At 34.6% G+C, this 23,196-nt stretch overlaps 1 protein-coding gene across 1 annotated transcript in view; it reads left to right on the forward strand.

Annotated features, from left to right (window-relative positions):
- The window catches only part of Cow (Proteoglycan Cow), a 912,191-nt gene that overhangs the window by 598,223 nt on the left and 290,772 nt on the right, over window positions 1-23,196 (forward strand). The window contains exon 8 of the mRNA XM_089596981.1: window positions 3,129-3,288. Coding sequence (XP_089453107.1) covers window positions 3,129-3,288 — 160 coding nt within the window. The remainder of the gene's footprint in view (window positions 1-3,128; window positions 3,289-23,196) is intronic.

The raw sequence follows: 23,196 nt of genomic DNA on the forward strand, positions 1-23,196 counted from the left end.
CTGAAAATCAAAATCACTTGAAAAAAAATTCTTTTTAGAATGACTGGAAGTAATAGGAGATATTTTATATTGATTTCTCAAAATTTTTTCGGAATACTATTTTTAAATACCTTTGTACCAACAAGTTCAAAGAATTATATTGTTAAATAAATAGGTCAGCACAGTTAATCTCACGTTTTCGTTAGGAATAAATTATCAGGATCTCTCAAAATGATAAATTATATAACCTAGCAGCCAGCATAAAAAACGTCAGGCTCTTCTCCAGACAAATATGAGGTAGATACATACTTATTTTCCAGTGCGTATAAATGATCTAGCTATGTGTATGAAATAATGTACATTTATATACCTATATACACACAGAACACCTACAGGTTCCTCGGTTTCCTTAATTGGTGAGAATCTGATGTTTCCGTGGACGCGCGTAAGCCTGACGTCAATTTCCCTGTTTCTCTCTCGAAAACTTGATTCAAAACTCTAGTTTAATGTATTATCAGTGCAATACGAGGAGCATATAATACACAATAAGAATGAGCTTACTTCAACGTGCTGTCTTTTAGACATATGTGCTGCCTCGGTCAAATCTGCATAAGACGCTCCATACGCCTTGATATTGGCTGTTACATTGCTACGCCAGTGTAAGAAAAAATGAAGATTCTTTTCTTAAGAAGATCTGAAGGAGAAACTTGCTGATCTATATATAAATTTAAGCAACAAATTTATCATTTTTATAGGTACTTAAAATTCTGTTTTTCAAACATTTTATGTATAAAAAATCATAATTTAAATTTTTTAAATACTTTCTTTAAAAATTCATGATTTTTTTCATCAAAAAAACAGAAAACAAAAAACTTAGACATTCGTCTAAGAACTTATTTCTATAGGAAAAATGAATACTGCTGTGAGATGATAATAAACATACTAACCTTTAGTCTAAGATACTAAAAAATGTATAACTCACTTCAACAAACTGAATTTCATGTATCAATTAATTCTGTGACAGGTTTAAAAATAACTGAACGAAAAAACAATTAATTTAAAAATGACATAATATGGAAAAAAACTAAAAATAATATGAGATTCGATCAGCCTTGCAATCTGAGTGACGCATGGCAAAAAATAATGCTTACAAAAAATTTATTTTAAATACACCTGTGAAATATGTGCAACATGTGGTGTATTTTTTCTACAGGCTGTTTCAGCTGCACGATTTAGTAGCGTGAGAAAAGTTTCATGTTTTGTTACTTACTTAAAATATATAGCTCCAGTCCGCAATCAGCACCAAAAAAACAGTAGTTTTCTCTGCAGCCTCATTCACTCAAAATTATGTACACAATTACATGAAGTCTAGCGTATCTCAAGAATTCAACCTCGAATAAAGGTTAAAAAATAAAAACTTTAAAGATAATTAAATTCACAAGCTCATGTAGATAACTTGCACTGCAATTTTCGCAGGTCGATGACAGCTTGCAGCTTTGACTCAGCTAGAAATGCAACACTACATTCACTACATTCACGTTGAAAATTTAGTCAAACTATCAACAAAATGCGAACGATTGTTTACAGGAGAACTGTCCATAGCAACCAAGATTGGTTGTCATGGACAATTCCCCCAGGGGAGATGACCTTTTAGGGAAATATCAATATCTCCAAGTATGTTTTCTTGACGTCTTTTAAACTATTCTTCATGTCATCGAATCAGTTGAAAAAAATTTTTTTTTTAATTTATCTAACAAAGTGATACTGTTACTTAGCAAATATTTTTAATACAAGAATATTGTTGATGTTAAAAAATACTTTAACATAAAGATTGTCACTAAAATTATATCTATAGTCTTTTTGCTTTTTATATTATAGTGCTCTATGTCTGGCCCCTCTAATAAGAGCACTTCTATGGGCACTAGCAGGCAGGAAAGGGACAAGGAAAGGGATGGAAGGTCTCCCATTACAGGAGGAGCGTAGGGGGAGATTAGGCAATTTTTCTGTGAGAAGGTCGTCTAAGCCCTCCTCTTGCCCAAAAAGTCACACTGGTGGGGAATCGAACCGCAGTCTCTCGCGTGCCAATCCATGACCAAGCTGACTGGGCTACCACGTGCTCTGTGTGTATTTATAGTCATATAGAACTATAATTAACAAAGCAAAAGTTTTTGTAAAAAAATAATTTGCCTATTAGTAAGATAGACATTCCCTTAGTAACCGACAAAGTATAAAACAATTTTTACAATATTTAAACCACACAATGTTTCTACTTATACCCTTATACTTTTCTGATCAGAAAAAGGTAAATTAACTTATTATATTTAGGTAAAGACAAAACTAAACCATAGCACGAAACTAAACCCACACAAATTGATATGTTAAAATTTCCCCACGTCAAATACAAGTTAAACCAAACGATCTTTCAAAATATGCATGAACAAAGATATAAAAAATAGTCTAGAGTCAATAGTAGTAACATACCAACACATTCATAATCATACTTTTAATTTAGAAAACACGAAACCTGTTATTTGAGAGCCCAACTATAGAAAAAAAAAAAAAAAAAAAAAAATCGGAAATGATAAATATAAAAATTTACAAAAATTCTGACAAGAAAGAAGACATGTTTTCCGTGAATAGAGCAAACTTACCATTGTTACGTGGGTTCAAGGACCACGCGTAAAGTTTATTGCCCTATGTACTAACTGTTAGTTCCTTATATGAATATCCACCCTTTATAATGTCCTTATCACTGTTTCAATTTGTGAGCACATTGAGTGAGCACGATACTCACAAGTATAAACAATGACGATGAGTTACAAAAATTATAATGTTATTTACTAGCCTAATTAGGCTGATACACCTCGCCAGCTAAAGATTGCTGAATCAAAACTAAAATGAAAATAATGCAACTCATAGTAATTTTTACTTTATCCTTAGTATTGGTAATTCCTTAGTCTTTTTCTAAACTCCAACAGCTATAAAGACAGCTAAGTCACCTTATTGAATTTTGCAAGTACATGGACACTTTCATCATCAGCATTACCACATAAAAAGTGGGAGCCAACTACACAAATATTTATAAAAATTATTACTGTAAGAAAATATTTAGTGAGATCGAAAGACTTTTAATTATTTTTGATTAACAGGTCACATTTTGATCGGGTGCCACTATGAAGTGCAATGGATGTTTGGACACTTGGATACGGACAGTAGTGGTGAGCTTTCAATGTTAGAGCTCTATGGCCTCAAGCACGACCAGAACGAGCCATGTCTAAAGCCATTTCTTGATGCGTGTGACATTAACAGGTATGTTCTAAAGTGATTTCTTAAATTATAATCTTTACAAGAGAAAATTAATCGAACAACGGCTACTTTTTCTCATGTTCTTGTTTCATGTCTGTGTTAAATTCTATTCTATTTAAAAATCAAAATACATTATTAATTAGAAAAAAGATTGCTATCTCCTGTTAATTTCTCTACCTTGTACTTAGCTTGGACAGTAACTTCTATTAAGAAGAACGTCAAACTACTATTTTCATAACCAGACAATGCGATATTGTCCTTAAAAAGCGTGTTACACTCCCAACTTCCAAATAATGAAAATGGCATACTTTCGTGATAAATATGTAGATTGATATTTCTTTTGTAAGAGAACCTATACTAAGTCTCTTTCATACTTAATTATACTATAAAAAAACTTCTAGCTTGAGCTAGTTGTTAAGGCTATTAATATCAGATTTAACTTGATTGAATAAGTTAGAATTAAGTTACACAATCCACCTTGCTCTTCTTTAGCTGTACCAACATAACATTACAACTTGAAAATTACTGCAAGTTGATGACATGCCACATAGTAACCAATTAACAAATTATTATGCAAAACAGTGGTTATTTAAAGTTTTTTACTTGGCCTACTATTGAGACAAGTCTTAAAAAAATTGAAAAAAGTTGTAAGCATTTTGGTTCACGAGATAAGCAGTTAAAATTCGATATCCCTTTACCTTACCGGTGATAATTGTACTTGAAAGTTTAAATAAATTTTCAAGTCAAAGGTGATTTTTAGTTCTTATTTGAAAATGTATTTATTTGTTTCTTGAACTAGGTGTATTGGATTAAGCTGTATGTAACAGGTTAGAATACATAAAATCTGCAGAAAGTTTCCACAGGAATCCATGCTCAGATCTAGTTAAACTTATGAACTATAAATGCAACTCTTAGAAACTAAGAAATTTTAAGAATAATTATTTAAACAAGTCTTGACTCAAGTATAGCGTGTGCTTTGTTATGCCAAAAGTTATGCCAAAAAATTAAAATAAGTATAAGTACCTTTACTTGTATTTCTATAACTTAATTACATCACCTACTTCTAAGAAACTTACATTTATGAATTTTTTTTTTTTGTTATTACTTATTTATACTTTGAGTATTTTCTTACTTTATTTTTTTTTATTTTGTAGTGTTTCAATTTTTAGATCATGTGTATTAGAAATATGGATAGGTATAATCTTAGTCTATCTAAATTTTAATCTTTTGTTCATTTTTGACAGTGTAATTTTGTTTCTTGTATTTTTTTTTTTTTTTTTAATTGTGTAAGTAGAAAATTTATAAATTTTTGTAGAGTTATTTTAAGTAAAAAATATTCTTTAATGGATCATTTCAACATTTAAAATTTTTTTTAAATAATTTTAAACAGCCTACTTTGTACACGGTAAAAAATTTTGGACTCTTACAGCCCGTATAGATATCAGGTTCTATTAATTTAAGTAAATTGGACTATTACAGTCTACAAAATTTAAATTCTCAGAGTACGAAATAGCTTGAACTCCTACAAATTAAGCATTACTCATCAAAAAGTCTCATGTTTGTGTTCATACAGTTTGAAATTGGAGCGGGCTCTGTAGCTTCGTTCACAGAAAGGCTCTTTTGAACAATCGTTGAAAAGAGTACTAGTGTACTTTTTTAGCAAGTTCTTACGTATTGTACACATGACGTATTAAACATTATGTAAGGTGACAGATAGAGAAATTAAGTTAATACTGTCATTATCTGTAGTTTTAGTAGATTAAATAGTTGAATTGATCGAAGAAAAAATTAGTACATTTTATACATAAAAATAATAGTCCTGTTAAAAATTCTATCGCATGCCCTATGTACACCTAGTAGAGATTTTTTATAGAACCCACGTAATATACTCCGTATAGAATCACTTCGTGCTAAGCCCCAATAACCTTTTTTTGCATGAAACTCAGCCTATGATTGCATCTAAAGAGTCCAGCTTTCAGGGGTACATTAGAATTGGTTGGATAGTTTAACTAAAAGCATGGTAACTTTTTTCGTTACGCAATTAAAATTTCAACTATCCGTGTTATTAACTGATTTATGTTGAAGATATGATGAGACATGTACGTTCAAAATTATTTATACAGAGATTTTCACTTTTTATTTTATACTGTGGGTGAAATACTTGTATCATTAACGAAGTCTATTATACATTCACAACCCCCCTCCATAATCATTCGATCAGTTATTGAATCACAATATCTGTTTGAAGTATATGTCACTCAGCGTCTGATAATTTTAGAATACACAATAAAATAATCATGTTCCCTCCAAAAGATAGCACAATAGTGTTGTGAATAAGGCATCTTGTCTACTACGGATAAAACTAACCGCGTGCTCAGATATTTACGCATATTAGTCACCTCGTAAGAATAGCGTTTCTGAAGGCTATGTCATATGTAAAAAGGAATAGAAAAATATCGAGAAATACGTAGGTTCATGGAGAATCAAGCAAAATTTTATAGGGCTTCGTGTGTCTCTTGGTGTGTGTTAATGTTTATCGCTGAGCACGCATTGTATACATTTACGCTTTCTGTAATTTCTTTACACGCATATAGATGTAAGTGAACCAGTGTGGATATACACTTGGTCTATTTTGTCATGCTGCAATGCACTGCCATGCTTCCTCCAGTAGCATATTTATATGATGCTCAAAGTTCTTGATACTGAGTCAAAATATTGATACTGTTCCTACAGCGATGCGTCTGAATAATATACTTGACAGCACCTGGTATATACTTAACAGCGTCTTGTTTATACTCGACAGTGACTCTTATATACGTAACAGTAAAGAATATTGTTAAATCAAATATATGATACAATTAAAGTAAATTACGAGAGAAGGTATGACAATTTATTTGCTTGTTGTCATCTGCACTGTGCTGGTCATTTTAAGAACTTATAAGACTTTTTACTTAATAAGAAATAGAATCAAAAAAGTTGTATATAGATGAATATGAACACTCATCAAGAGACACACCAAACCCTACAAAACACTAATTAATTTTCCGTGTGAAACTGCATATTCCTTGATACTTTTCTATTCATTTTTACGTATGATAGCTGTAGGGAATGCTATTTTGATGAGGTGATTTCTATGCGTGAACGTCCATCTACATGGCTGGTTTCATCTGTAGCAGCCAAAATACCTGATTTACAACACTTCTATAATGTCGTTTGAAGGGAACAGGATTACGTTTTCTATTTGTAGTCCAAAGTTGAAGACGTTAAGCGTCATATGCATAAAATAAATATTCTTATTGGATAGCTGATCAAATTATTACAGGAGGGTGGGATATGTATGACTAACTTTGTTTGTAATATAAGTGTGGCACCCACAGTTTTATAAATATTAGTAAAGTCTACGTGCAAAAATTTTGAAACGTACGTGTCTCATAGCACACCTTTATCTTTAGTCAATGTTACAACGATGCAAAAATGGCTTTCACGCCCCGATACGTATTTACTGACACAACATATATACGTTGTGCAAAAACTTATATTTCTCCCAATTCGATTGTTTCTTGGGAGCTATACATGCTCTGAAAGAATTAAAAAAAATGCCAACGGAGAACTAGCTAGGCTGCAGGGACATATAGCAGAGCCAGCTTAAGAGGATAAGCAGACAAGACCTGTACATTCATAGTAGCAGCTAAAATGAGAGTAACTATAAATGTCGATACATGGCAGCAGCAGCGCCAGTGGCCATGGCTAAAGCGAGAGCTTACTAGTTAGTCTCGAACTGGTTACCTGAGTGCAAGCACCAAAAGCTCTAGCATTTTTCACGTTTATTCGGGGTGCATAGTAAAGAAGAGATGGAGAGGAAGTTTTGAGCAGGTACATTATGTGTTGAAAAAAAAAACAAAGAGAGAAAAAAAGATAAACAGAGAGGGAAGTTATTTTTAGTTTTAAATTATAATTTATGTGGTTTAATACTATAAAAAGTAACGCATATTGCATACAAACATTTTCATAACGAAAAATGGAGTTTTTGAAACACAAGTTACACATAAAAAGTTTTTTTGAAATTTATGAAATTTTTGTAACATACAAATATGAAAACTTAAATTTTAACGATAGTATTGCAAATAATTTAAGTAATTTAAATCTTACACTTTTTTCTGTTTATAACAACAGCGGAAATTATTTTTTAATTGCAATATAATAATTTCAGAATTTAGAAAAAACTAAATAACACTATAAACACAAATCTTTATAAATAAAAAAAAAATTTCAAAATAATGTAAACATTAAGATTCCTAACATAAAACAAAAATTTATAGGGTCACAAATAGTTAGATAAGTTAAAAAATAATAGTTTAGGAAAAAATGTGTCAACAAATGGAACAAATACCAATAAAAGTGTTAAACACAAAAACAAAAAATGTACAAGAACAAGGCATTTTGGTGGTACTTTTACTATAGAAGTAAGGACATTATACATGTATAATTGACTGCAAAAAGAAATATCAGAATCGATTATAAGAAAGGCTATATGACAGTTACTATGGTGAATCTGCCCTGTCTTAGCCTTTGGTATCACTTGATAGGGGATAAAAAAAACTCTTAAAATCAAATTTTTTACCATCTATTGGATGTGCATGCGCAGTAATGTCAAAAATTATGTTTTTTTATAATTTATTTGTTTTGTACTTTAATTTATACTCAAAAAATTCATGAAAATTCAAAGAACTAGTTTTTACGTGGCCAACAATAAAAGGATGTTTTTAAAAACACAACCTTCAAAATAATGTATGTTTTTTTTCATGAATTTTTATATCTTCTTTGCAATCCTGCTCATTTATATTTTGTGGCACATACCAATAATGATCACAAACTTGTTTTTCGTGGTTATTTGCAGTTCTTTATAGCTGATATACATTGTTAAGAATTTTTTGTAGCCTTATAAGGTGTGTTGTTTGGTGTTCTTTACTGTTCCGTACTTATTTTTGCAATAATTTAGGTAGCATGAACCAAAAAATTTAGAAGTCGCATTTTTTTAAGGTTATGTACGGATTCCAATTAATACAATTTATGATTCTGCTATAAGTTTTTTAATTTTTATGGTAAATCACCCAAAGTTGACCTATAACCTGTTTTCAGATTAGATAAGGTTTATCCTTATCAATATTGCTTTCAGAACCTCTTCATAGCTTAGTTTGATACAATTTCTTTAGTACCTTATAATTCCTATTCTATTTTGGTAACGTTTATCATAATTAGATGTGCATTTAAAAAAGTAGACATGATACTATGCATGATACATAAGAATAAGACTAGCTAGAAATTTTTCAACGAATTACTTAGATGAACAACTCTAAATTTCGTAAGGTATGAGTCGATGGTTTATTTATTTATTGAAAAACATTATTATTTTTTTTGAAATGGTCTTCAAAGCTATAGAATGGCTTTATTTATGTAAAGTACAGTAAACAAACGAGAACTTTCCCGCACTATAAAATATTTATACGTGTTATAAAAGTAGCACGTATCTCAAAAGCTATGTCAGTCTTTTTTGTTGTGAATTAAAACACTTGTGGTAAGAATTAACAACTTAGCTGCTTATATGCCATGTGTCCACTAGCCGTGACGTTGGCTGCACATAGTGCAATGTGTTAATGGGTGCTTTAACTTTAATGATCAAGGAGCTTATGTTTATAAATTGTAATTAATAATATACTTGCAGCAATTAATACGAAACTTTTTTTAAAACATTTTTTATCTAATATTTACTATCTATTACATGAAGATTGCTTTAATGCTGACGAACATCTGACACGTGCAACTATCAGCCAGATTGTTATAATACTAATAATGAAAATATGTACTTATAAATAGAAGTGGTGTTCAAACACTATTGTTCACAAAAAAACTTAATATATTCAGATACAAATAGCGACGAGACGCGATAGACAAATGCATTTGTCGAGTACACTATGGAACATACTACGTGGGATGGGCCTCAACTATTAGTATTAGGAAGGAGCACAAGTGGGGGAAGAAAGAGCATAAAAAGACTCGCAGCAGTGGCCACAGGGCTCTAAAACGTCGGGACTAGAAGGAGGATAGTCGCAATAAGTAACTCGGGACCGCAAAGCGCCTTCCCTCAAGGAATATAGCAATAAAATGATTGATTGAGTTTAACTGCCGCGTTGTTATTAAGCACCCCAAACCTTTAGAATCCCACGTAACAGTTTTGGTGCTAGGTGTGGGGTAGGTTTTGTCGCGAAATAAAAATTTTTTTTACACGTGATTTTTCGGATTTTTCGGGCAACAATCGGGAAGCACATATAGTGCAGTGCAACAACAGGTGCAGAAAATTCAAGGCAGTCACCTGCAGCTGCTATCGAGTAAGGAAGGACAAGAGTCAACATCTAGTTTCAAAAGGAACCATCGTAAAGAGGATGACTTGGAGTATATTGACGCTCATCGTCTTGTGCCTTCTGTCGGAGTAAGAAATAATTCTTTTTATCCTCCCATATATTTATACTTATTGTCCCTCGGGGTTTTTTATCTAAGGAAACGACGTACAAAATAAAATGATACTCAACCCGAATACGGCTAGTTCCGCTCGTTTTAGAAGCCAGTAAAATAGAAATACAGAATCGGAGATAAAATAGGGATCCTTTTTTCTCTATTATTTCTTCGTGCGTGGACTGAAATCAACTAATATAATTAAGCTCACAGCACTCTAACATAGAAAAAAAGGGGGAAAGAAATAATGATGTCCGACTACGGGGAAGAGATTGATAACGGTAGGGATGGTTTAAACGAAACTTTTTCCATGACACAGGATTCAGATACAATAACGGTTATGCTAGAACACGACCCCGCATCGTATGCACTCTATAAAAAGATGGATAAGAAAAATCAAGTTCTTATGTTAAAGATATTTAAAAATATAAAACCAAAAATTTCATTTAAGAAAAATCCTAATACAAAATTAGCAGAGCCAACGAATAAAACAGCAGAAATAGAGATGTTGGAAATTGCACCAGAAAAATCAGAATTAAAAGAGAATGCGATAAAGTTGAACATAGGGGTAGACAGGAAACGTGGGTTGTGACAAATACGGCCGTGACAACGAGAATACTCAAATACTTGAGAAAAATTGAAACAGACGTCCCAAGTTGCAGGAAAGCGCGAGTCGACAAAATAATGGAGTTAGTCGACATATCGAGGTGCAACGAAGGAGAGAAAAAACATGTGCGAGGGCTTATAGAGGTTGACCCGTACGTTTTTTGACTGGATGGAGAACAACTGAAAGCGACAAATCTTTTGAAACATAAAATAAACACGACTACGGATAAACCGATAGTAACGAAGCAATATAGATATCCGCCAGCTATGAGAGAGCAAATGAAAGTTGAAATTAAGAAATTACTCAAACAAGGCATAATAGAGCCTTCAGAGTCACCATACAGCTGAAACATGTGGATCGTACCTAAAAACGCAGGACCAGATGGCGAAAAGCGCTGGCGGGTAGTAACGGATTTCAGGCAACTCAACAAAATAACAATGGGCAGTTGTCATCCACTTCACTTCCAGAGTGATATACTGGAACATCTGGCGACAGCACGCTATATTATTACAGTGGTAGACTTGAAGCAGGGATTTTTTCAAGTCGAAATACATGAAGACGATGCTCATAAAACAGCGTTTTCGGGACCGGATGGGCATTCCCAGTACAAAAGAATGCCAATGGGTTGCATGGATTCTCCGAACACGTTTCTAAGAGCAATAACGCTTGCACTGGCAGGGCTGCAGGGCTATAAGGTAGAGGTATATTTAGACGATATAATGGTGTTCGCGTCGAATCTTAAAGAACATCGCAAACGCTTTATAAGATTGTTAGAGCGATTGTCGAGGGCAAATCTTACAATTGAGCCAAAGAAGTGCCAATTCCTAAAACGTAAAGCAAAAGTGTTAGGCCATATTGTAGGAAATAGTGAAATAAAAACGGATCCAAAGAAAATCGAGGCTGCAAGAAAATATCCAAGGCCTACAAATGCACAGAAAATCAAACAATTTCTTGGATTTGTTGGATATTATAAAAGATTTATTAAAGGATACGCTAAAATTGCTCAACCGCTGTCAAAGCTTCTGAAGAAAGGTACAGAGTTTAAATGGGAAGGGCAGCATGAACAAGCATTCAAAACGCTCGTAGAGGCACTTTGGAGCGAGCCTGTACTTAAAGCACCCGATCTAGAAAAACTATTTGTGGTGACAACGGATGCTTCTAACTATGCCGTTGGGGCAATATTGAGTCAGGGAGAAATAGGAAAAGACAATCCGTGCGAGTATGCCTCTAGATGCCTAAAGGGCAGCGAAATTCGATACCCCACGTACGGTAAAGAATTGCTCGCAACAGTATATGCAAAAGAGCAGTTTCAACGCTATCTATTTGGCAGAAAGTTCACAGTGGTTACGGACCATGAGCCTCTTATACATTTTTACTCATCAAAGAAGCCAGATATAAGATTTAATAGGCTTAAAGCTGAATTAAGGGGCTATGGATTTGACGTTGTTTATAGACCAGGAATTGCCAATAAGGCACCGGATGCACTGTCCCGAAATCCGATTATAAAGGATGGAGAGAAAAATCCTGAACTACCGTGACGAGAGTTATATGAACTTGCTGAAGAGCAGGAGAGAGATGGTCATGGTGATATAAATGCACCACCCGCACGAATATTCAAAATGCGGACAAGAAAAGAGAGAAACATAATAAAAAAGGATAAGAAATGGCAGATAGAAATATCCGATTCAGACGAGTCGAACAAAAAGGTAGAAAGGAAAATGCCTCGCAAGACGAATAACTCAGATAAGTTAACGGTCAATGAACACAGCGACGCAGACTCAGAATCAGAGTGACCGGTGGCGAGTGAAAATATAGAGAGTAGAGGAACAGAACCACGTAAGAAACAAGGGAAAAGAGGCAGGCTGTGTAAACAGATAGTACAGATCGCAGAAGAGAATAAGGGAAAAAATATTCAAATAGGATCCTTAAACAATAGTGAAGAACAAATCCTATCACAGGGTCCGACGGAGGATAAATTAGCTTACATGTGCAAAGAGGAAAATTTGAAAAAAGGGGTGGGAATAACAAGCACACCGTATTTAGAACTAGAAATACAACCGAAGATGCAACGAAAAAATCGCAAAAGACAACTGGATACGCTGCATAGGCACCCGCCAAATTTTTCAGTAACACCGCAAATAGAAACTGTGTTGAAGGAGATTATCATAGTGGACTGTGACTCGCCGGTGGCTTTAAAAGGAAAATCCGAGCCGGTAAAACATTGACGATTCAAACTAGCCACAGCTAGCCTAGCGAATAAGAAAGGTAAAGAGGAAGAAAAAACTGTAGGTACAGAGATCATAGTCATAAATGTGAATAATGATAAGCACGGGGGACACCAGCAGGCACAGGAAGGCCCGGTTACAGAGTTGATCGGAAAGAGAGAAAGAATGCTTGACCCTCTAGATACCATAGAGGTGATGAGTTTGGACGCAGGTATGTCAAGCAGAAATGCGAATAAAGGAGAGAAGGAGAATGACCAATGAGCCCAAGCTCACGCGCAAAGTGTGCTCCAAGAGAGTAACAAGCAGCAACAGAAAATACCGAGTACGATCGAAGGGGACCGACTGACGCCGAAAGAAGGGGCACAAAGCAGACTGTCTAGTGAGAGTGTAAGTGAGAAGCAAATAAATGAATCACGACAGGGTACACAGACAAAAGAAAGTCCAGAAAAAGGGACAAAAGTAAACAAAAAGATCGGAGCGTTACTTAATGACTCAATAGATAACTTCCAAGCGAAAGTTAGACTAGATGTTAAGCGCCGAGACTTTAAAGGCAAGCCGGGAATCAGAATAGATGCTCGGGAATCCGATACCATCACCGATCGACTTCTGAGCGATCCGACGGAAAGTACAGATAATAATACAAACATATCTCAACAGCCTTCGAAGGAGAGAGCGGGCTCAGGGGATAGAGAGGAATTCTTTAGCGAGGAAGATACCCCGCGTGGATCACCACAGATAAATGAAAACCCATCGGGGAATGAAAGAATAAGAGGGGTAACGGACGATTATACCGATGAAGGTTATAAGCTTGAAAGTAAAACAGGAGGCGGAAATGTAGCCAAACGGAATTTAGAACAAAACTGCATGGAGTCGAATAAAAATTTTAAACTTATCAAAGAACTTCCGGTAGAAATACCAGGTAACTGCTTATTCAACTCTCTTATTTTTTCCTGTGACTTGCAATTGATGGCACGAGAACTCCGCGATGTACTACAATGTTCGAAATGGAAAAATATATGTGTTGACCTGGAGGAGGTAGAAAAAATCCTGCAGTCCAATACAGAGTATGGTAATGATGATTGCATATTTTTGTTCGCACAAGAGTTCAGGAAGAATATTTGTTTACATCTACAGGGCACTAAGAGGGGAAAAAAGTGTGAAATTTTCGAAAGTTTTACGATTAATGCCAATGAGGAATATGTACACTTGCATCTCCTCAACAACTACTTCAGGCCACTCGTTGCCACAATCTGGCAAAGCGAGGAGGAAAAAAGCCCGGTGGAAAGGGAATCGCAGGTTAGTGACGAATCGGGCGCCAATATAAATTGGAAAAGTGAAGTAAACGAATCATGGAAAGAAAAAGAGGAAGGAGTTAAAGAAATAGAACGTAATAAAAGTGTCTCCGTGAATGAGGACGTTTATGAAGACGGGGACACGCCCCCACCTGATCCACCACCACCCCCCGACTCTTCAAGTAGTTCAGACTTACTAAACAATGAGAGTGAAGAGGGGGCTGGTTTAAACAAGGCCAGACTGGAGTCGGAAAGCGAACCAGAGAAAGCAGACCTTCAAAAAAAAGTATTATCAAACCTCCCACAGCTAAAAAAGTACAAAGTATGCAGGACACGGTTCCCACATGAAAAACCACCGTGGCTATCGGGAAAAGAAACAGACATACAGCTATTCCAAAGAATGCATCGGGCAAAGGATCACCCATTTTATCATCTAGATAACCTAGTATTCGCGACAGTAACAGAAAAAGTGCCTGATACGGAAACAATAGACGCCCTGTATGAGCGTGGATACATAGATCCAATAGCCCTAAATAATGAAAAAAAGATGGTTGGTGACGTCATGAGAGCAAATGTGAGAAAAGTCGTGGTAATGCAAATGTATATTAAATCGCATTTTGAAGGTACGGCACTAAAATTGGTTATCAAGAAATGCATTACGTCACTCAAGGCACTAGTAATGATAAATAAAATAAAGTCTATAGGCATAATACGTGATTTGGCAATACTCAACATGAGCCAATGGATCTACTTCGTGGAACAATTTGAGAAATCTTTCAAGAACCTCAAGGTCACAGCGACCTTTTACATGAACACCTTAGTTATAGCACCAGTGGATTAAAGATATAAGGTTATTAAGGAGTATCACGAATCAACAATTGGGGGTCATAAAGGAATGAATAAAACCTACAATAAGATAGCAAGGGACTATTATTGGAGGAACATGAGGGCAGATGTAAGGCAATTTATACTTGGATGCAGGTCATGTCAGACTAAGAAACTAGTGTGCGTAAGAACAAAGCAAGCTATGCTCGTTATAGATACGCCTAGCAGACCGTTTGAAAAAATCTGGATCGACTATTACGGACCAATTAATAAGCCTTCAACAAATGGCTATACACATATCCTGTCAATACAGGATTGGCTACTCGAGTTTATTGTATTAATACCGTTACATAGAGCAACAGCTGAAGAAACGGTAAGAGCCTTAACGAATAAATTTTTAGCATACTTTGGAGCGCCAGAAAAATTATTATCAGACCGAGGAACGCATTTTATGAACAAAACGATGGACGAATTTACGCGATTACTCAAAATTGAAAAACTTGGGAGCACGGCATTTCATCCTCAGAGCAACGGGGCAATTGAACGCACGCACCACGTTCTCACAGAATACTTAAAAGCCTACATTAGCGAGACCGAAAAATGGGACGAACTATTGCCGTTGTGTATGCTTGCTTACAATACGTCGGAACACAAGAGTATAGGCTACACATCCTACGAGCTTATATTCGGTCAACAGGCAAAACTCCCGTCAAGCTTCAAGAGGCCAGACGTGGGTCAAACATATACAGAGTTACTGCTGCAAATAACGGGGACACTCGCGCAATTACGATCATTGGCAGCAATGACCCAAACACAGAACAAATACAGATCAAAGTACTATTATGATAGGGTGCTGAACACGAATTTTTTTATGGAAGGTGAGATGGTGTATGTACTAAAAGAGCCATCTAAAGGGAAATTTGATGACCAATACGAGGGACCTTACGAAATAGTCGGTATAGATTACAGGAACCATAATGTGAAGTTACAGAGAAATGAAGAAATACGGGTCTCACATGTGGACAAAATGAAAAAATCTTGTGTATTAAAATCTCCGTGTACAAGGGATGAGATTATAAGAAGAGGAGAACAAGAAAAGTGAAAGGGACCAAGAGGCAACTTGCTCCCCACCTCAACAGTTACTTACGAATAATAGCATTATAGACGAAAAGGGGGTAAAAATAGATGTGAAAATAAATAGCACTTTTATCGGGAACTCTTTTTCTTTCGCGGCCTCCGGACGCGCCGCGAAGATTCATTAAATACAGGCATACGGGAGGAGACATATAACGAAAGGAAATATATTACGTTCAAAATTAGCACAGACTGAGGAATTAAGGGGAAGAGAGAAACATGCAATATAAAAATAATAATAACAATCGTAATAATAAGAGGGAATGAATAAATAAAGTGTATAATAAAGTGATATTCTATTTTTATTTCTTTTGTTACTCTTTAGATGAACGATGTATGACAGGTGGGTAAAAAATGCGTGTGGCTCTATCTAACTAGCGTTAAAACCATGTTAATACAATTAACACATAAGTGTACACTTAGAACACATACGCAGAACATAGGCATGTATTTACATATGTAAAAAAAAAAAAAAAAAAAAAAAAAAAAGGGGGAAAAGAAAAAAAAAACTTTTTTTTGAGTTACATATTTGTACGGCTGAGAGGAGCATGGAGAAACGGTAAATAGAAGTAATAAGAGGTAACCGCAGGAAAAAAATTTTATCACACTTTTATCGTGGGCCACGAGTTCGCGAACTAGGACAGATCTTCCTCTTCCCTCTTCCTCCCTCCTTTTTCCGCCCGCCGTCAGGGACTATCCTGCCCCCGCCATGGTCACTCCCGGATAATAACAGTGCCTGTAAACGGCGCACGCAGTCTTCATGAGACAACACTGGATTGGCGGTCACATCCTTGGCGACGAACAGACCGTCCACTAAACCGTCCACCTAAGGTAATTTTTTTTTTTCAAAAGCATACAACTGGCAACTATGACGAGAAGTAAATCAACTGATAGCGCACCTGGATTATCGGTCGGCTGTCAAGAGGATAGGAAGCAGCGTCAAACTGCACGTCGACTACCACCACTATGAAGGCCCGGTGGCAAGTACACCCGATAACAATAGTATAAGTCGCCTCGGACTCAAGACTTTGACAGTATTTCTTCAGCACGCGGCCGTCAAATGACGTGCGCGCCACCGCTTCCTCGTGGTCCTGGAAAACAAGGAGGAACGGTACCCCTAAGGGGCACCGAACCTCACAGGTTCCAACACCTCCACAATATGGGTACCGCCGCAAGGGCAAAGAGGCTACGTTGTAAGACCACCCTTGCTCACACAGAGGCCTCGGTACCCCGAAATAAGCGTACGGATCAACAACGATCCATGTACCCAACTAAAACAAATTTTTTCTTAAACTTTAGGACCACGTTATCCAATAATATAATAGCCTTACCAAACTGTGTAAGGGACAGTAGACGGCCGCGAGGGCTGTAGGACCCTCGACCACAATAACGGCAACGGAAGAAGGTCGTCCGGTGGTGGGCACCCGCCGACACACATAGAGGTGTGTAACCTGCAACAGAATAAAATAATAAAAAAAAAAAAACATTAAAAAAAAGAGAAACGAAGAATGCCTATGTGACAAGCCAATAGAAAGTGAAGCGGGCTGGATATTCCGTAAACCGCTGATTACGTGACGACATTGGGACACGTTGCACGTGAGATCCTCCAGCAGGATGGAGTTTAAGAGAATTGCACAAGGCGATCCTCCAGGTGAAAGAAAATTTACCGGCTCACTAAAATGGGTAAAGCCCAACTTCAAAAACTCGGGCAACCGCACAAAAATATCAAAAATCGCACTTGCACGAGTCATAGTAAAAATTTTTTTTGCGTTGTGTGGAAACAACAAGGAAGAGTACCGGACAAAATCAGCGAGTACACAGCCGGGAGAGCAGCAATGAGAAAAGGAAAACCCAACAGAATCCCTTTGACATTCCCTCCTTGAATCCTGTCACATGAGAAAAGGAAAAGATAAGGTACATATATATACACACAGCAATAAAAAAAAAGGAACGAAAGGAGATAATGTACAAGTAAGGGGAAATGAGTAAAGTATTGGTCCCGACGTGACATACTGCTCACTACGGAAAAGCGTGATCATAAAATTATCTACTCCTCCAAGCTCATCCCAACCAAAATAAGGACAAACTGTAATACAACGCGGTACCTTCTAAAGGTACAATAAACGAATACACACACAAATGTCGCGAGAATCGGCGAAAACAACGCTGTAAACATACAGATACGCATGTACCTAATACGTGACGTGGGAAAGAAAACAGAATTTTGAGCGAAAAAAGAAACTCCTAAGGAATAAGACTATTATTTACCTTATGTTTATAGTAGACACATACATGGTGTAACAAATATAGATGTACAAAAGTATAACATTAATATTATATGCAACGATATACCCTGAATGTAATGACGGAGCCACACTCGCTACTTACCGTAATAACCAGTAAAGCCCTAATACTAGATTGCATTTAATGATTATTAGGAAAATATGTGTGATAAATTGTATGGCATGGGCATTTGTATTTCCACAGAACGTTAAAACAAAATAAAAATAAAGAAAAAAAAATAAAATAAGAAGAAAGGTAAAATTTTCTCTCTCTCTCTCGTAGTTGTTCTCTCTTATCTTAATCAAGGGTAACCTAGGGACCTAGGAGCTTACGATTAATGGGAGTTAAAATGGGACAAAAGGATAACTATTTCATGTTTTAGGGGTGATATAGCGTTGGGGGTGGCTGCAGGATCGGTTGGAATTTTAAAATGGGGGGCCCCACTTATACTAAATTTATATAGAATGTTTGCAGAAAGAAGAACCAGAAACAATGTCGCAAGAAATGAAAATCCGGGGAATTCTATGGCACTACATCCAATACTTATCCAAGTATGGGGTGAGCGGCGACAAAAAAAATCAACCGATGGGCAGTAACAAACAGTTACTATAAGAAACAAAGAAACTTTAGCTAAGTTAGAGGTAGAGCCTTAATACCTAAGCATTGACGATGTCTTGTAAAGAAATGTGTATATATATATATATATATACATATATATATAAGTCAATAAATAGAAAAAGAGAAAAGTAAGTAGATACGTAAATAAAAACGATTGATAAACCTTTTGGCTCAATAATGCGTTAAATAACAAAAAAAAAAAAAATAAAAAAAAGAATACGTGTGTAATAATGATTATAATAAAATTAAAAAGAAAAATTTTGTCATGTTGTGTGGAAGACGCTGCGTGAAATGTAAAGAATATAGTACAAAAAAAAAAAAGAAATAAAAAAAAAAAGAAAATAAATACACAAAACAAAAGTTCTAAGTAAAATAAAACCGGAAGAAGGAAAATAATAACCATAATGATGAGAATGAATATGTATGAAGCAACTCAAAAAAAAAATGTAAGTAAATAAGTGAATATTAAATTATATAATAAGCAATAAAAGGTGATTGAACAATCATAAATGAAAGTAAGACCCACAAGGGCATATTTATCAATTTATTATGTAAGAGGGAAGAACGCAAAGACGAACAATTTGTGTAATAACACAATTATAAACTTGTGGAAAACTAATCAAAGCCTGTAAAAGAAAAAGAAACGAGTATGTTCATAGGAACACCTCATTGATTTTCCTTGTATGATAAGTATACATTACAACACGAACAACATGATACAGACACTAATTAAACGATCATTCCTGAGGTGGTACAGAAAAGAACGTTGTCGAGGGGGAAAACGAAGCGGCCTCGGACGTGTCACGTACAGTATGGAACATACTACGTGGGATGGGCCTCAGCTATTAGTATTAGAAAGGAGCACAAGTGGGGGAAGAAAGAGCATAAAAAGGCTCGTTGCAGTGGCCACAGGGCTCTAGAACGTTGGGACTAGAAGGAGGATAGTCGCAATAAGTAACTCGGGACCGCAAAACGCCTTCCCTCAAGGAATACAGCAATAAAGTGATTGATTAAGTTTAACTGCCACGTTGTTATTAAGCACCCCGAACCTTTAGAATCCCACGTAACACATTACTACCATGTAAGGTATCAGTTTAGGCGTATGGTTGTTGGAAAGTTGAACAATTTTCCAGTCGAAAAGTATTAGAAAGTATAAAAAGTACTTCTGCTGCTTATTTTGTGATACTATAATTGTAAAATAGTAGCAGTTTTTTACGTAATTTTCAAATAACGTTTGTTTTTTTTCACAATGCAACAAATATTCATACACTATTACACGTGATTAACGAAAAGGTTATACATGTTCAATTTTATTAAAAAAAGTAAGTGGTTGAACAAACACTTTAGAGACTGACATTGAATTAGAACGTGCAAAAAACTTGCAAGCTAAGAAAACATAAGAATTAAAGATCCATTATGTAATTTGTGTAGTCCTCGTTTAACAAAAGTTATAACACAATCAAAATTTGACAACTCCGTTTATTAATTAGAAAGCGTTATTCATAAATAATCAAATATTTCTGAGAGCTTGTTACAGTTTAGTTTGATGGATTCTGAGTCTCAAACTAATACAGAATCTTTTGGTTATAAAGTGGTTAAAAGAGTAAGAGCCAAAACAATAGAGTTAGTAATATAGTTACCTACTCCAAAAACTATATCAACTTATTGCTATAACTTTATTTGTGGCTATGAAAGGCAAACCGATATTGTCAGTGTACCTATTAAAGCTAGAATTTAAATTTTTTGCAAAATCAATGTATTTATCCCTAATAGTAACCTATACTGCCGTAAACATTTAATTAAAAAAAGATCTTATGAAAACGAGTTTCACAAAATGAGTATATTTTTCTCAACAAGTACAATAGACATTCCAGAAGGATCTTAACTTCTAAATATATTATCAGTAATAGTGTATCAAAGTTTACTGTATACAGTTGCTGATTTTGTCATACCTGAGAAAAATTAAAAGTTTTTACAGGAGTATCTTGAGAGAATATTACTCAAGTTCAAGGGCAGTTGATTTTTTTTAGCAATTCCTTAATAAGAACTACAACTCAAGCGATTTTTGTCTTTTATTTAAACTGCAAACTGGCAATTTAAACACAGTAACTGCTTCAGAATAAGATATTGATAATAATGTTCAAGTATCCAAATGTTTTTATTTGGTAGTGTTATATTTCAAAAAGGATGTACTATCAGAAGATTTTGGGTTAGAAAACACAGGTAGCAAAGATTTAATAAAAAATAAGAACTCCTCAAATAGCTCAAAAGTTACACCTGGGAAATAAACTTATATTAACTTTCAATGAAACGTATATGAGGCACGAGAAAAGTTTTATTAACGAAGATCAAAGAAAATCGTTTTCAGGACAAAAAGGTACCTCTGCCCCAGCCATTTATGATATGTACACGAATCGCTATATTGCTGATATGGAAGATCTTTGACTGCTGATGTTAATAATGCTAAAATTTTTATAAAAATTTTTGAGAAACTACAAAAGGTTTTACATAAGCTTTTTATGAAGGTGGTATTTTCGTTGTTTGAATGCCTGAGCTTAGAGGAGTAAGATTTTAACTTACTACGTAAAAATCAAATGATACAAGATTCCCTACAAATTGAAGATGGTTAGTAAAAAAAGTTCATGGTATTTTCAAGAATAAATAGACTATTAGATCACAAACTTGTAAATAAAATGGTAACCAACCATGGAACTTTCTGTCAAATTGCATGTTACTTGAATAATAAATTTGGTGAGCCCTTAAAGTCTGATAAAGATATGCTAGAAGAAATATAAAATGCCATGAAGTTAAGGAAAAAGATCAAAGATACATTAGTAGAAGAAGTAGAAAAAAAATGGGTGCGTCAAAAATTGTTATTCCAATTTTTTTTCGTCAGGTATTAAAGATTTTTATGAATTAACTAAATACGGCTTCAAGATACTTTTTACAGGGTAATACCAACTAAAAAAAATGAATCCTACCTGGTGCAAATCTTAGATTTTAAAAATCGTGTAAAATTCGGATACTGAAAGAAAAAAAAAGATATTTTTAAAATTCTAGTACAATTCAGACATAAGTAAAAAGAACTGTTAATGTCTTATCGAGGACAAAATAATATTGGATACTCAAGCATTCATAGATATTGTTGTGCTTGCGCTAATGGCAGTCGTACTGTTGGGTGCTATGCACGTATTTTTGCAGTCGTATACTATCTCTCTCATAAAAGGTTCTTGTCAAAAAATTCAAAGGCAGCAGGGATCCTCTCTTAAATGTTTCTTCGTGATGAAACAGAAATTTGCATTGACGAAGACCATGATAACGACGAATAAATAGAACTAATTTTAATAATTCTTTTATTTTTTTAAAATTATTGTAACGTTAACTATTTTAACTATTATTATTACATTTGATAATGTTAGTTGCTCACTTAAAAATAAATTGAAAATATGTTTTCACTTTTTAAGTAAAAATCTTAAAAAAGTTAATACATATAATGATTTCTCTCAGTATTGACTGCAATTAAGATATCTCAATCATAGGGCTGCAATCTTTTTACGTACTTATATATGATAGTCAATACAAATATATAATACCAGCTTTTTGCTCAGAGAAATATCGTAAAGGGCAATATAAACTATCTTGAAGGCAACTGTTTTAACTTAAATCAGCGCAATATAACTTAAAATAGATCACACTTTACCATAATAAATAGGTTTTTAGATTTTTTCTAGGTGTGCCACCAAAAATATTGCAAAAGAAAAAGTATATCGCAAATAGTATATAAATAAGCTACTTTAATCTATGCAACTGTAATACTATTATTTAAAATCAATATAAATTAAAAATTATTTATTGTTGATGTTTTTAGCATGTACCACCACGGAAATTAAAAAAAACTTACAGTAGAAGCATAAATGGTACCAAATAAGTTCAGAAAAGTTCTACTCAAACATGTTAAAGATGTATATTACCAACCAGAAACCATACGTAACCTGAAAAATTGGGTTTTTTTAATTTTTTGGTTCATGTAGTTAATAAATATTTGTTCAAATCTTAGAGTGATTTGTTTTAGTAATTTATTTAAAAACTTTTAAACTAGTCTCATTCTTATGTATTATACATAGTATTCTCTCTGTTTTTCTTAAATGCAAATCCAATTAAGATTAACGTTACCAAAACAGGTTAACAAAAGATCGATTATCAGTCATTTTTAGGTGTTTCACAATAAAAATAAAAAAAACTTACAGCGAAATTGTAAATTGTATAAAAAAACAACACAAAAAAGGCTACTCTTCAAAATGCACGTAAACGATTGGAAACCATGCGTAACTTTGAAAAAATGTGTGTTCTAAGTTTTTTAACTCTCGCAACCTAACTTATTTCCATAATAACTACAGAACAGGAAAGAACACTAAAC

This window comes from Copidosoma floridanum, unplaced genomic scaffold (assembly GCF_036245765.1).
Source record: "Copidosoma floridanum isolate Cflo_tuat_1 unplaced genomic scaffold, Cflo_Japanese_pri ptg000030l, whole genome shotgun sequence".
In the NCBI taxonomy this organism is placed as follows: Eukaryota; Metazoa; Arthropoda; class Insecta; order Hymenoptera; family Encyrtidae; genus Copidosoma; species Copidosoma floridanum.